At 52.1% G+C, this 14745-nt stretch overlaps 1 protein-coding gene across 1 annotated transcript; it reads right to left on the reverse strand.

The window, feature by feature from the left end:
- Window positions 1–3022: 3022 nt before the first annotated feature.
- TAC3 (tachykinin precursor 3) lies at window positions 3023–10109 on the reverse strand. The gene is made up of 7 exons (XM_014740816.3): window positions 9949–10109; window positions 9259–9377; window positions 6728–6833; window positions 6501–6530; window positions 5960–6013; window positions 5460–5534; window positions 3023–3398 (listed from the first exon to the last, which is right to left on the reverse strand). The coding sequence occupies exons 2-6, from the start codon at window positions 9370–9372 to the stop codon at window positions 5461–5463; spliced, it is 378 nt and encodes a 125-aa protein (XP_014596302.1). The 5' UTR covers window positions 9373–9377; window positions 9949–10109; the 3' UTR covers window positions 3023–3398; window position 5460.
- Window positions 10110–14745: the final 4636 nt, after the last annotated feature.

The following is a 14745-nucleotide window of genomic DNA, read 5'->3' on the forward strand; positions in this document are numbered from 1 at the left end:
GACACTGATGTGAGCTCAGTGAGTCAAGGAGTCGAAAGAAAGATTTCTTGGACTCTCAAGGTCTGGAGTAGTCCTCTTTTATTCAGAGAATAGCATGGAATAGCATGGGGACAGGACCCATGGGCAGTAAGAGCTGCAAACATGGGTTGAGGGGAGGGCCAAATTTAAGGCGTAGGTATGTGAGTTATCTCTTTACAAGACAAAGGAAAGAGTAAGTAAAAAGAGTCATTAAAATGGTGTCAGTGTAGGTGGGGTCTGGTTATTGGGTGGTCCTATAACTTTAGACAGGAATCAGATCGGATTAAGTCAGGACCTCCTGTGCTTCCCAGAGGATGATATAGATCAGTATGTAGGGCAGGATGCCTTGGACTTCTCTCCCTGGGGCAGCCTTGATCTTCATCAATATTGTGATTTATAATAAAAAATATATACAGTATTTGGTCTCCATCCTCATTTCTGGCACAGAGATTCTAAAACCCTTGGAATTTCCTAAGGGATGAGAGCCTTAAAGGCATCTTTTGTTATGTTAATGAGTGACTTTTGGACCACACTCAGGGATGGGGGCTGGTTGCCAGGGGAACCAACCATATGATTAGAGGGTTGGAACTTCAGTCCCAATCCCCTGACCTCCAAGGAGGGAGAGAGTGGCTGCAGGTTGAATCAATCCTAATGGTTGGTGATGTAATCCATCATGCCTATGTAATGAAGCTTCCATAAAAACCCAAAGGGCCAGGGCTCGGAGAGCTTCCGGGCTGGTGAACACGTGCAGTTGCAGGGAGAGGAGAGTGGCGTGCTCAGAGGGCTTGGAGGCTCTGCACCCCTTCCCCATGCTGTCCTGTATGCATCTCTTGCATCTGGCTGTTCCTGAGTTATATCTTTCTATAATAAACTGGTGATCTAGTGAGTAAACGGGTTTCCTAAGTTCTGTGAGCCATTCTAGCAAATTAATGGGACTGAGGGAGGGGGTTGTGAGAACTACCAATCTGTAAAAACCTAGGTTTGTGATTGGTAACTGAAGGGGGGCACAGTTTTGTAGGACTGAGCTCTCAATCCGTAGAATCTGATGCTGTCTCTGGGTAGTCAGTGTCCGAGCATTGCTTGTTGGTACAGTGAAACCTCCCCCTCCACATGCATTGCACCTGGGTCCGGAACTTTTAATACTGAAGTCTTTTTAAAGGAAATCACCATGCAAACACCATAACACACACACACAGACGCACACAAGACTAACTGGAGAAAGGCAAGGAATTCAGTCAAGGTCTTCTTGACCAGGTCTCCTTAGGGACAAGAGGAAGGCCAGGATCCCTTCACACATTCTCCAAGTACAAAAATAGGAATCTGATTTAAAATTTGTCTTCATTTTTCCTGGAATCTCCAGTTCTGCAATTTTTGTCAGTCCCACCAGAGAGCAACCTTTCTGCATTTATGCTCCTACTTGGTAAAGCACTTGTGTCATCTCAGCACACACACCCCACTCCCAAGTCTGAGCAGAATCAACCTTTTTTTTTTGAGGAAGTTTGGCCCTGAGCTAACATCTTTTGCCAATCTTCCTCTTTTTTTCCATTTTCTTCTCCCCAGAGCCCCAGTACATAGTTGTATATCACAGTTGTAAGTCGTTTTCTAATTCTTCCATGTGGGATGCCGCCACAGCATGGCTTGATAAGCAGTGCTAGGTCCACACCCAGGATCTGAACCAGTGAACCCCAGGCCACCGAAGCAGAGCATGTGAACTTAACCACTCAGCCACCAGACCAGCCCCTGAGAACCAACTCTTGAGGCTTTCATGACCCAAATAAATTCCACAGACTCTGCAAAAGTTACCCTTCTTTTAAACCCTCTACATAGATAAGTTTGAAAAGCCAGCAAGATGACTCACTGGAGAAAGCCTTGAGGATCTGAGGTGATGGCAGTCTTTGACCTCTAGCAATAAACCTGACACCAGGGATCCTGAGGTGAGCTTCCCCTCCTCCCCTGCTCCCACTGTATGGCTGTGGGTCCAAAGTTGCCTAGTCGGGTTCTGGCAAGAGAGAACTTTCACTGGGGTGAAGGAACTGCAGGAAGTGGCTTCTGGCTCCAGGGCCCTGTCTTTACACTGCCTTGGGTATCAGGGCGGTTCAGAGGCATGACCAAGGCCCATAACCGGGCTGAGGCAGCGGGGAGCCTGAGGATTTCCCAGGCCGTTCTATTCGGGTACAGGACTCCCCTTGGGATCAGCGAGCTGTTGTTGTGATGGTTGGCATGTCAGATTACTAAAAGACACCCCCACACACATCATTAAAGTGCCTTACATGTGCTGGGGACTACTAGACCAGCACTCCACGGGCTGGTGACAGTTACAATATAGAAGAGTCTGAAATATACATTTTCCCTTTGTAATAACTAAGGTGGCCAGTTAACCCTGAAGATGTCTGCTCCCTTCTTCCTTACCCTCTGAAGTCACTTCCCTGTCTATGTCCCATCCCAGCAGGATCAAGTGGTTGCTTGTCCACAGCCTGCTAGACTGTAAACTCTGGTAGGGGTCTCTGTCTCTTCCCCTCGACCTGATGCAGGCCCCGTGCTCCACATTTGGGGACAGAAAGATGGTACAGTGCGTGGATGCATCTTCCTTTGTAGCCAGCTCTTTGCACAGCCTTGATCCCCAACTCCCTTCTTTCATTAAGTAGAGTCAGATCCGGGGATTGATATCTCCCAGGCCCCATCCTAAAAATATAGACAAGCCATTCAGAATATGTTTTTTCTCTATCTGAAGCTGGTCTGTGAAAATCTTTGAGTGTTAGAACTCATCTTCCAAATTCATTGATTTATTCTTTTAATCGCTAAATAAATCTTCTGATACTAATTGTATAAAGCACTGGGTAAGACACTGTGGGGAAAATTGATATGTGTACAAAATGAAGATATTCCATTCATCTACAATATATGTGTGTGTATCATATATGTGTACGTGTGAACGATGTAGCTAGGAGAGTCAAGGAAGAAAAAACCCACTCACCAGCCAACCAAACAAACACATCACTCTAGGTCGTATGTAAAAATCCTTTATTGTGGAGGAGTAGAGAGGTGTAATCTTTTTAACGTAGGACCCTGCAGGAATTCCAGGGGATCTATTGTCAATGCCTGCTGGGACTGGGGATGCTCACTATGCAGTTTCTACATCCAGGCAGGGTAGAGGGGTGGGGAAGGAGTCAAAGCACAGGAGTGTTACAAACATAGGGAAGAGAAAGGAAATGGGGCACATGCACCTGGGACCTAGGGGAGGGCGACAGGGTGTCTCTGTGATGCAGCCCAGGAGTCCAGAAGAGGAGTACTGAGGACAAAACAATGAAAGCACATCTTCTGTCCTGTAAAAGCCCCTCCAACCACGCTCAGGAAGCAGGCATCTGGAGGGGGAAGGGCATCTGCAAGGGAGGAGAGAGAAAGGAAATCTTTACTCTCAGCTTTCCCTGCAGCCTTTGAACGGGAGCGCTAAAGTCTCCTAGCGGCAGGTGCCTAGCCCTTCTCAGCTACCGTGTTTATCATGCTACTTACAGACACACATGTGCGTCGGGGGCCTTGCAGAAAATGTAGTAACAAAGGTCACACCATCCTGGCATCCCCATGAACCACACACACACACAGCACTGTCCAATGCACCCTGGTGCTAGGGGCCCCGCAGCCTCATCCAGTCCCTCCTCCCCTTTCCAGAAACCTCCCAGAGAAGGATGGGCCCAGGGCTCACTTCCTCTTTCAGCAGTTTCATGTGAATGAAATAAGATGCCACAATGATCTGTGTTGATTCGTCTCCTCTAATCTCTAAATGCCAGCCCCCAGGGACCTTCCTATATCTTCCTGGCACCTAACAGGTTGAGAATGCTCCATCAGCGGTGAGATTATGAAGACTGCAATTACGGCCCAGTCCCTCTGAAAGAGCCTAGATTCACCAGCGAGCATTAAAAGTAGATTTCCACAATGCACTTGTTTCTGCCATTTGTATAAAATACTATGGCAAAATTGCACTGTAATTATCTTTATGGCCGATGCATAGCACTGGGGGAGAGTATGTCATCCAGCTATAGCTGCCCGTATAATTATCTGGCAGTCGGCAGGACTGAAATAACCATCTAATGAGAGCAAAATGATACGGTAAGTACCATGTAATCAGCGAGTTACGGTTATTATGGGTCTTTGTGCCCTCTCACCCAACACCGACTGGGCGACCAGACCTAGTCTCTGGGCCCAGGGAGTCATGCACAGGCACCTTCATGGAAAGCCAGCTCCTGCTCCTTGGGTCTCCCTCGAGACCGATGAGTGTGGGTAACAAGGACGCAGGGAGAGGAGCAGGAATCTCTCCGTGGTAACGGAGACTTCCCAGTCCCTCTCCTTTTCACTCCCCATACCTTCTTTCTTTGGAAGCTAGTGCAAAGAAAGCCATCAGTTGGGCTGCGATTGCTGTGTGTGGGAAGATGGTGTTGAGGCGGAAGGTTCCATGTTTTGACTAGACACTTCCCTGGGGGACTCTCGCACTCGCATACCAAGTGTGATCCGTCAGCCCACTCAGCCCCAGGGTCCAGCCCAGACAGCTCTAGGCAGACAGACCAGAGCCAGCCAGGGGAAACACTGGGACATTTCCCACACCTCCCAGACTGCGACAATCATGACAAAGCCAACACACAGCACTCTGTGCCAGGCACTGCTCTGAACCCTTTACCTGTACTCAATCCTCAAAACCACAATCCTGCGAGATACTATCATCACCCCCATTTCTCAGGTGAGGAAACTGAGGCACAGAAGTGTTATGTAACTTGGCCAAGGAGATGCAGCCAGTGAGCAGCAGACCCAGGATTCAAATTCAGGCCATGCTTTTGTCTATTATGCTACATAGAGCGACTAAGATCCAGTTTCCAGCTACTCGCCATCAGATTTCAGAGTTCTTGCATTTCTTCCTAAATCACTCTTGTGAAAAATGACACACTGGACCCCGGGAACCCAAGATTCTGAATGATCTGAATGATTCAGCCTGCCTGGGAGGCAAAATGCTTCACCTGTGAATTGGATGTGGCACCTGTAATTACCAGATGATGATCTCTCTATCTTTTGCACAGATCATGAGAGAACAGAGTCCAAACAACAGACGAGCCCACCTATCAGAGAAGCCCCAGGGGAAACCCTTCTCTCCTCATTTCCCGTCACTCACTGCTTCTGCTGGGTAGTCAACCAGAGTCCATAAAAAGAGATGAAAAAGAGGGGTGTGGGTATGTGTGTGTGTGTGTGTGTACGTGCGTGCACATACATGCTCACAGACACACAAGTGCCTCTAAGTGTAGTGTGTTTGAATGACAGCACACTGGGCACTGACACTGTATTTTAGGGCAAATTTATGAGCATTAATGCCTATAGCATCAAAGGAAATGCTCCTCAGGCAACCTCTCCCCGCAGCACACACACAGTCCTCTCGCCTCTCCCTAATCAACAATCCTTACCTCATTCCGCATTGGGGGGGTACTTGAGGGTGCCAAAGCTGGGGATGTTCTCTTGGTTCACGTCAACAGGAGTGTCTGGGGTGAAGTAAGCAGTGTAGTTAGGAGAGATTTTTCTGAATGTAATCTTCACCCTCACCCAACAGTGAAGGGGCGGCTATGAAGGGCAGCACCAGAAGGCAGAGCTGGGCAGAAGAGGCGCCCTGTCTGGGAGATGGGGAGCAAGTGCAACCCCTGACCCCCTCCCGGCTGCAACAGGACTATCTTATAAAGGCCTCCCTATCTTATAAAGGCCTGCCTATCTTATAAAGGCCTCCCTACTCTGTTCCCAGGGAGGGCTGGACTGTGGATCCAAGCTGATCGAGGAGAAGGGGCTGAGGAACCCTCACTACAGCTAAGAAAAGCCCTGTCTTTCCCTCTGATGACAGATGTGAGGCACGTGACTTCTGCCATATCTTGGCCAGTACCCTAGACCCTTCCACTGTGCCTCCACATGCTCCTACCTGGCTGGATGTTCCTCTTGCCCATAAGTCCCACAAAGAAGTCATGCATGTCACCTGCAGAAGAAGGGCCAACATTGTCAATAGTAATGACGAGGGGGTGATGCATTTTCCCAGACATGTGTCAAGACTTCTGAGGAGTGTGTCAAGACTTTGAGAGTGGCTTTCTGGTCTCTGTTTCTTTATCTTGCCACAGTTCGACTCCCCACAGGTAGCAAGCTATCCCTTAAGCCCACCTTCTCCACCCCCTCTCCCTCCTCCACATCTCAAGAATTCTCTGCTCCAGCAGATGCCCAGCTGAGAATCTTCACAGCCACCAAGAGATCGTCCTGGTTCCAAGGACCAGCCAGTGGAGGGAGGGTCTGCCATACCCCTCACACCTGCTTCCTCCTAGTTCCCAGTGGCCTCTCACATTCAGCTGCAGTTGGCATATTGTTCACGCCAGCTGAGATGGGGCCATTCAAAGCAGTCACTGGGCCCCTTGCACACGGAGCTCTGGGCAAGTGATTACAGCAGAGGTAGGGAGGAAAAAGAGGCTACTCACGTTTCTGGGGAAGTGACGACTCCTTAGGATCTGTGAAAGCAAGAACAAGTGTGTAACTGGGGTTTGGAATCTGGAAAGTGACAATTAGAGGAAGGGGGTTTCAGATCACAACCCACAATTACTCACTAAGCCATCTCCAGCCTCCTCCCCACCTGAAAGGATCTCCCGGGCCTTTTTATCTTCAGAATCCTGCCCCACACACCCCTCTCCCCAGGGCTGATTCCTACCCACGCTAGCCTGGCTCAGCATTTTGAGCAATCCATCCAGAGAGACTGAGCGGCTGTCATAGAGCCTCCGGAGCAACGACGGGGGCAGCAGGTTGAGCTCTGAGTTCTAGGGGAGAGAAACAAAGGAGGCAGAGGCAGGAACCTCACACTCAATCCACTCCCTCTTTCCCGCAAGACACAGCCTCTTCTTGAGCCCACCACAGCTGCACACGACTTCCTATTTCTTTCAGGATTTCCTCTGGTTTACACTGGAAAAGAAGTGGGCTCTCTAAGTGTGGCCCATGGACCAGCAGCATCACTGCTGGGAGCTTGTTAGAAATACATAATCTCAGTCCTACTCCAGACCTTCTGAGAGACAATGTGCACTTTAACCAGGCCTCTGGTGACTCCCGTGCACACCAAGTTTTCAGAAGCACATGGGCTTCCCTACAGGCTGACCAACTGCCCAGGTTTGCCCAGGGCTAAGGGCCTTCCTGCGATGTGGGGCTTTCAGAGCTCAAGCTGGGCTGGTCCCAGAAAAACTGGGGCAGTTGGTCATGCTATCTTCCTACCCCAAAGGGGACTGCCTCTTGGGGTCCTCTCCCAGCTCTGGCCACCTCTCAGTGAGAAGGGCCATTGGTTCCTTTCTCCCTGGCACTTCAGGAACCAGTTTGCCCAAGGATGTGGTTGCCCCACCAAGTGAGCCAGCCATGAATTGCCCCACTCCAAGAAAGGCCCGTCAGACAGAGCAAGTATACTCTGGTCTGTGCTCCATGAGTGAGCTGCAGACCGGACTTGGTCCTGGGGATGGGTGGGGTCAGCAGCGGGGCACCCTGCAACCTTGACATTGCTCGACTCTGCCCTCTGTCCGTGGATGTTTCTCTCCCTGTGACTTCCACTGCCTCTCACTCTCTCTTCTTCTCCATGGGTTTCTGCCTCTGGTTTTCTCTCCTTCCCCTCTTCCTACCCCGGATTTAGAATTTCAGGAAGGCCACATGCTTGGAAGGATACCTCTTCTCCTCTCCCCCACCACAGATCCCCCTTCTGGACCTGCTGCCAAGCAGGGGCTCTTAATTGTCTTGTTGATATTTTTAGCAACTTGGACACAGCAGGATGGTTGGTGGGCACACGCCACACACCCAGTTGATGGCAGCTGCAGAGAGACAATGGCGACGATTATGTTTGGAGATTCTCACCTTGAACCTCAGCGGTGCGTCCCTCGGCAGAGCCCGGGTGTCCTTGGGCTGCCGAGCACACAGAAGCGCATTGACACAGGATGCACCCCCACACATACCGACCCAGTTACCCAGGCACACGCGTATCCTGCCCTCCTCCTGCCCCAATTTCCCTCATCCTCGCAGACCTGCGGTGGGGAGGTGCGGGCAGCAATCTCCCTCCTTCATTGACCAAGAGGGGCAAGGTCTCAAAGCATGTTTGTCTCAGAGGAATATATCCAGATATTCTATCTCCAGCTGGAACTTTGGCCTCCAAACATAGTGTCCAGCCCATATTTGGCACTCCCAGTGTGTTTTTTGAACTGGTTCTGGTCTTTTGGATCTGGTACAACTGCTGCCACCTGAAAGGCTGCCAGCCATTGTGCCCTGGGACACCTCCCCAGCTGGACGAAGGCTGGCGATCTCTCTCTCTGCCCAGCGCACAGCTTCCCAGGCAGCCACTTTTCCCAAATTGTTCAAATACTCTGCCCACCTCCTGTAATGAGATGCTAAACAGATTTGAGCTAGAGAAGCAGTTAGACTTCACACACTGAATTTGTAATCGTTCCACCTGTAATCATCTTAAAAGCACTTGTACCAATGTAATTGCTGTCATTTCAAAACCTTGAAAAGACTTCCTCCCTGCACTCCCCTTGGACCCCTACCCTGACAACTCCTATTCTTTTTCTTAGAGGAACTTTGGAAATCGGGGCCCAACCTGTTTTGTGGGTTTTTTTCCATCTTGACTAAGCAGAGGCTAGAGGGAGCCAGAGAGAGGAGAGAGGAAGCGGGGGCACTCTTCAGAGCACCTGAGCTTACTGGGGGTGCATGAGCAGGGGATAAGGGAATTTATTTGAATTTTGAAAACAAAATAATACATACAACTGATAGGTAAAATGGCATACAAATGACCATTCGGGAGAGAAATTCTGACTGTCTCATATTGTCCAGGGAGTGGAGAGGATCTGCCCCCTGTGAAGGAACCGAACCTGAGCTGGACCGCAGAGAACCTCAGACCAGCCCGGCCCACCCCTCACAGGACCATCCAATCACCAAGTCACCAATCAACCCACCCGACAACATAGTGGTAGGGCACCTTTTGCACACAGAGTGTCACAGATACACATAGTGACAGACACTTACAGACACACCTGGAGACAGTGCAAACATCAGACTAATAGAGGGGCAGCGAAATCGAACCCTCTGATGGATAACCCAGGAACTCCCAATCTGCCCGCCCCACCTTCCCCCCTACAGCTGTGAGACAGGCAGAGCACCGGCTCCCATGATGCTGCCCAGTACTCGGCCAGGGCAGGCACAGCTGGAAGGGTGCCTTACCTTGCTCTCTCCCCCACCGGGCACCACCTGCTCCTGTGACTCCTCACAGACAGCCCCAAAACTCTGAGCCAGGCTGAGGGCCAGGATGGCCGCGAACAGCAGGGTACTCTGCATGGTGCCTAGGAGGGCAGAGGGACACGACAGGGAAGGCAGGGAGAAGGACACAGCACAGGGCAAACGGAGGAAACATTCACGACCAGCAGCCTGGCTTGACCCTGCTTCCCCAGCCCCCAACTCTCCCATCCAAGCCCTGGTCTGGGGAGAGTATCTCTGAGCAGGAGGGACATCCCTTGGGCTCAGTTTCCTGGCTCCTCCATCACACATCTCCCCAGGATGTGCACCTGGCAGTGAGCAGCGATGCAACAGTGCCAGGGACTAGGCTCCCAAGAAAGATGATAGATTTATAGGACATGCACAGGGCTGTTTCCTTATTCAGCTTGAGGAGGGCTCCTGAATGCTATTTTTTAGCGCTAGGTAACCCCAAGACTTAGGCAAAAACTTTCTAGTGTTGGAAGAATCAGCCTGCACCCACAGGCTACAAACATCACTAGCTGTCAACCCCTATGGGTGCCTTCTGCCCACCTTCCCGGTAGCCTCCTGCCAGATCAAAGGCTGCCACCTTTATCCCCTTTTAACTCTGGCCCCTGTCCTTTAGCGCAGTCCATCCAATATTCTCCCACTTGTGCCTACCTGTGGAGCAGCTTTGAGCCCAGGGCAGATCGTCTAGCAGACTCAGGGAGCTGGCTGAGAGCACCGCCCGCTCCCCACACACACTGGTGGTGCTGGTGCTGCCGTGAAGAGAGAAACAGGGAGTAGAGGGGATCTGGAAATGTGGCAGGAACTCTGGCCCAGCTCCCTGATAAAGGCTCTGGGAGGGTCTGGGGGAGCCGGGGGAGGGGCTGAAAATCACCAATCCCAGGGTGGCCGGAGGGGAGGGGGGAGGCTGGTGGGAGAAAGGAGGATATAGGCTGCAGCCACACACAGACACGCACACACAGACACACCTGTGCGCACACGCACGCACCCTACAAACCCAGCAATGAGCTGGAATTATCCAGCAGCCCACTTTCCAGCAGCCCCTAAGCTGGGCATGCTAAGGAATGATGTCGTATATGGTTTTTCATGAAATTTCCACACCGATCTAGCTCCATAGCTGCGGTCTCTGGGCCTCTTTCTCCTCCTCATTCATCCTCAGTTTCTTGCCCTTTAAACCTCCAGACTCAACTGCCAGGCCAAATAACTTCAGGGAGGTATTTCTCTGGCCCTCCCACCTCCAGGAGACCACGCTCAGGCCCCTAAGGATTGGGAGGTGAGCCTGGCATCCCTTCCCATCCTCCTTTCTCCCTCTGTCCTCCTCCTAGCCGGAGCCGACCCATCACGTTGGTCCTCAGTACTTCTGCCCTGCTGTTGAATACAGGAACCTCTCCGGTGCTAATGCCTCTCCACCTGGCCTCCCCACGCACTCCCCTTGACCCCTGAATTGGCCTGATTTAGTTGCATCCTTCCAGAGTTCTAACTTCTCTCCCTCCTGCCGAATCTCCAAAGGGAGGAACTGAGCTGTTCCCCTCCTCGCCCCGCCCTAGTATTGATGTCTTAATTGCTTCTTTTTCTCCTCACAGCTACATTTTCCCCCACTGTAATCTCTCTCCCTGCAGCTCAGGCATCTCCTCCCCTGACCTTTCAAGCCTCTTGTTCATGCCCCACACTACTGAGGGGGCTTATTCTGTTCACTTCACACTGAAGGTAGAGAGCACCAGGGGAGAGGCAGAGGCAGGATGGAAAGGAGAACCAGACAGAAAAGATGCTGCTGGAAGGGGAGGGGTGAGCCAAGGGGAAGCCGGCTTCATAGAGATTAGGCACCTCCAACGTTTAGAATGGAGGCAGGGTTTGAACAAGGTGCTTGGGCATAGAGCAATCCATTTGATTTTCATCACTACCGCCACGTGAAGAGGAAATAGTCCCACTTTTCAGATGAGGAAACTTAGGCTCAAAAAGTTGAATCAGCTGCTTCAGGACATATAGCTCCTGAAGAACAGCCTCAAATTCAGGTTTTTCTCACTCCAAACAATCCCCCCGTTCGACTGCCCCAGTGTGAACCTTGACCAGTAAGGGCACCGTTAACGCTCACAGAGCGAGCGGTAGTCCACCTCTCCAGGAGACCTGGATTTCTGGGACCTTGTACTCCTCTCCATCTTGGGGTTGGGGAAGAACCATGGCTCTCTTGTTTGTTGACTAGGAAGACTCCTGCTCACCAACAATTTCCCCAATCTACTTAAAATTACTACCACCCCCTACTCCATAGTTCCTGCCTATTTCTTTTCTTCATGCACTTATTACATCCAATGTACCAAATATTTTCCTTATAGTCTGTCTACCCTGCCCCCCGACCCCCGAATATCAGCGTCACAGGGCAAGGACAGGTAGGGACCACTAGTGGGTCCCCAGCTCTATGGCATTTGGCATATAGTAAGTGCCCGATAAAAGTTTATTACAAAACAAAAGGGAGCCTGGGCCCAGTGTCCTGCATCACAACCCACAGTGTGGTTGCTTCATAGGGCTCTCAGGTGCTCCTCGGGTCCTGAAATATGTGTCTCCCACTCCACGCTCCTGACACCCACCTACCCTGGGACTCAGGCCACACTGAGAGAAGTCACTCTGACTGCACATGGCCCCAGATTCACCAGAATGAGGGCAGCAGCTGAGTCTCAAGGCCCCTTTATTATGTGAGAGACTAATGCGGCCTCATTAAAAGCTTCCCACTACCCAGCTAATTACAGAGCTGTGTGGGCTAACCACAGGCCAGGACCCAGGATTGGGAGCCTTTGGTGGGATGAGGGGTAGAAGTGGGAGGCTGTTTATATGCGAATGGCGTAAGTGGTTCACGCCTTTGAGAAGTTCAGGTGCCAGTCCTAACTGGACCTAGCCATCTCCCACCTCTCCTCCTCCCCCCCCCAATCTGGAGGCGGTCCTAACAAGTTAGGCAGGCTGGAGGGAGTTGGGGGGCGCTGCAGGAGGAACACAGTAGGTAGCATTGAAGACTAAAGCCTCCTGGGTCCCATCTCTGCGTCAGCCTCCCTCCCTCCACCAACCCACCCACACCTGCCCCCCAGCCCTGGCACCAGGGATGCAGGGCTTCAGCAAAGGTCCACATGAATAATGTCCTTTGATGATGTGGCATCTCACAGAGGATGGCAGGAGCCAAGGATCGGGGGAGCAAGGGAATGGCAGGGAAAGCTGACCGCCCCTTGATCTCTGGGACTAGCAAAGACTTGGAAGAGCTGCTGCTAAACTAAGTCCGAGAGGGGATAAGGAGGGAGGCTCCGCAGGCCAGGGCAGGCCAGCTTCATTGTGCCCACAAATCATATGCAAATGACATGGAAAGTGGGGTTGCAGCCACAGAGCCCTAGGTGTTTTCTGCTTTGAACATTGTTATTTGAGCCCATCTCAGATGCTGTCACTGGCCCAGAGGAGCAGGGTCTCTTGCAGATCCTTCTTCAGAGCTCCCCTCTTCGTTGTTAGGGCGGGTTGGGGGTGAGGCCAGGAGAAGGTGTGCACAGTTGAGCTGAGCTGAGGTGGGTTAGTCAGGTGTTCCCAGGGAGCAGAGGTGGAGGCTGACCCAGAACACACTTGAGCACACGAGATCACCTGCCATGTCCACCACATGCACAACTTGTGTGTAACACGTGGACTCCTTCGACATCCTGTAGGGGTGCTGTGGGGTAGGGAGGGAGGGGCCAGGGCCATATGGGACACTGGGTGGAGAGACCAGTGAAGAATGGAAAGATGGCAGATGCAGGCCTGCAGCCAGGAGACAGCTGGGGGACAATCCACAGAACAAGGAACCAGAAGAGCCCCTCAGAGCCAGGACTGAGCTAGACTGTTTAGAACTGTGAGAGGCTAGAATGGCTCCTCATGGAGGTTAGGGGACTCCAGGATGGCTTGAGCCCCTCAGAGGCTGAAATAACCTAGACTTTGAGAATGCTGGATTGGCGCAGGGGACGGGAGGGGCAGGAGAATTCCAGCTTCTCCCATTGTGATGGAGCCAGTTCAAGCCTATAACACAAGTGGGGACACTGAGCCCCTAGAGGCTTCCGGGGGATGAAAACACAACAATCCTGGACTCCAGAAGAGAAGAGAGGCAGAGACAGGAAAGAGGAGGAGGAAGGGATAGATGGGAGAGAAAAGAAGCGGAGGAACCCCACCCGTCCTCAAACTAGCATCCATCCACATGACGGATGGCGAGAGGACAGGAGGGAGACCAGCAAGCCAGGCCCTTCCCCCCCTCCACCATCCCCCACCCAGAGCACTGACAGTGCCTCCAGCCCCAGGGAAAGGAAAAGCAGGAGAGGGAGCAGCAGCTGCATATTCTCCTGAAATTGCTTCTGAAAATGACCAGACACTTCAGTGGGAAAGTGACGACAATCTGGGCCCTGGGAGCAGGAGATGAGAGGGAGAGCGGGGGCGGTCAGGCCCCGGTCACCACTGCCCTCAGCCAGACAGGCCTGGTTCTGAGAAGTCAAGGATGGGGGGGGTGGGGGGGGGACGCTGTCGGGGGTGGCGGAAGGCTGGCCAGAGCCTCAGCTACCCCCACTCAGGACACGGCCCCCCCAGGACAGTGCTAGCCCCTCACCCGCCTGGGAAGAGCTGACTCCCTGGATCCCATCTCAGCTCAGAGCAGGGTGTGCCAGAACACGGGGCTGGTGCTCAAAGAGCAAGATTAATCTGCAGGCAAGAAGAGAAGTTAATCAGGTCTCCTGCCTGCACGATCACCTGGGCCGTGAGCTGCCTGCTGATGGGAGCCGGGGTGGAGGGAGACCCCAGCTGAAGGCACAGCGAGCTCAGCATGGAGATAGGGAAGAGGCAGGGAAGGCAGAGACAGTGAGGGGTGGGAGAGACATCCAGAGACAGAAACAAAGGCAGCCATTTGTAGGCTCTCCCTGAGCACAGATCTAAAGTTTACTGCAGACAGAGGAGCTGCTTGTTCCCTGAAGGTAGAGACCGGGCAGAAGAGACTGAGACAAGACGGTCTCTGAGGAAACAGACATGAGGGTGGGTATTTAAGGCATTAAACAAACTATTCCGTATTGATATTAGTCAGAGCGCACAGAAATGGGGACAATGAGATAGCATCAGCAGTTGGAAACCGAGAAAAAAATAATGACGATGACACAGGGAAAATAAACGAAGGCATGAGGAAAGGAGTCAGTCATAGGGATGGGGGAGATCCTGGGGTGGGGAGCCTCCCTTGTCAAGTGCCACCAGCTGCAGGCCCCAGCTGCGGGACAGCAATTAGCAAGATAACTGTTGGCAGCAGCCCGGCATCTCAGGTGTATGGAAAAGTGGGTGCCGGCAGGCAGGTGTGACAAAGCCCAGTGCTGAACTTGGGGCCGGTGGGGGCAGTGGGGCTCCTGGGTGCGGAGACCCTGCATTCCCCAGCTTACCTCGGCCCACATGAGCCCTCCAGCCTCGGGCCTCTTTCAGGCTAAA

Source organism: Equus caballus, chromosome 6 (genome assembly GCF_041296265.1).
Source record: "Equus caballus isolate H_3958 breed thoroughbred chromosome 6, TB-T2T, whole genome shotgun sequence".
Taxonomy (NCBI): Eukaryota; Metazoa; Chordata; class Mammalia; order Perissodactyla; family Equidae; genus Equus; species Equus caballus.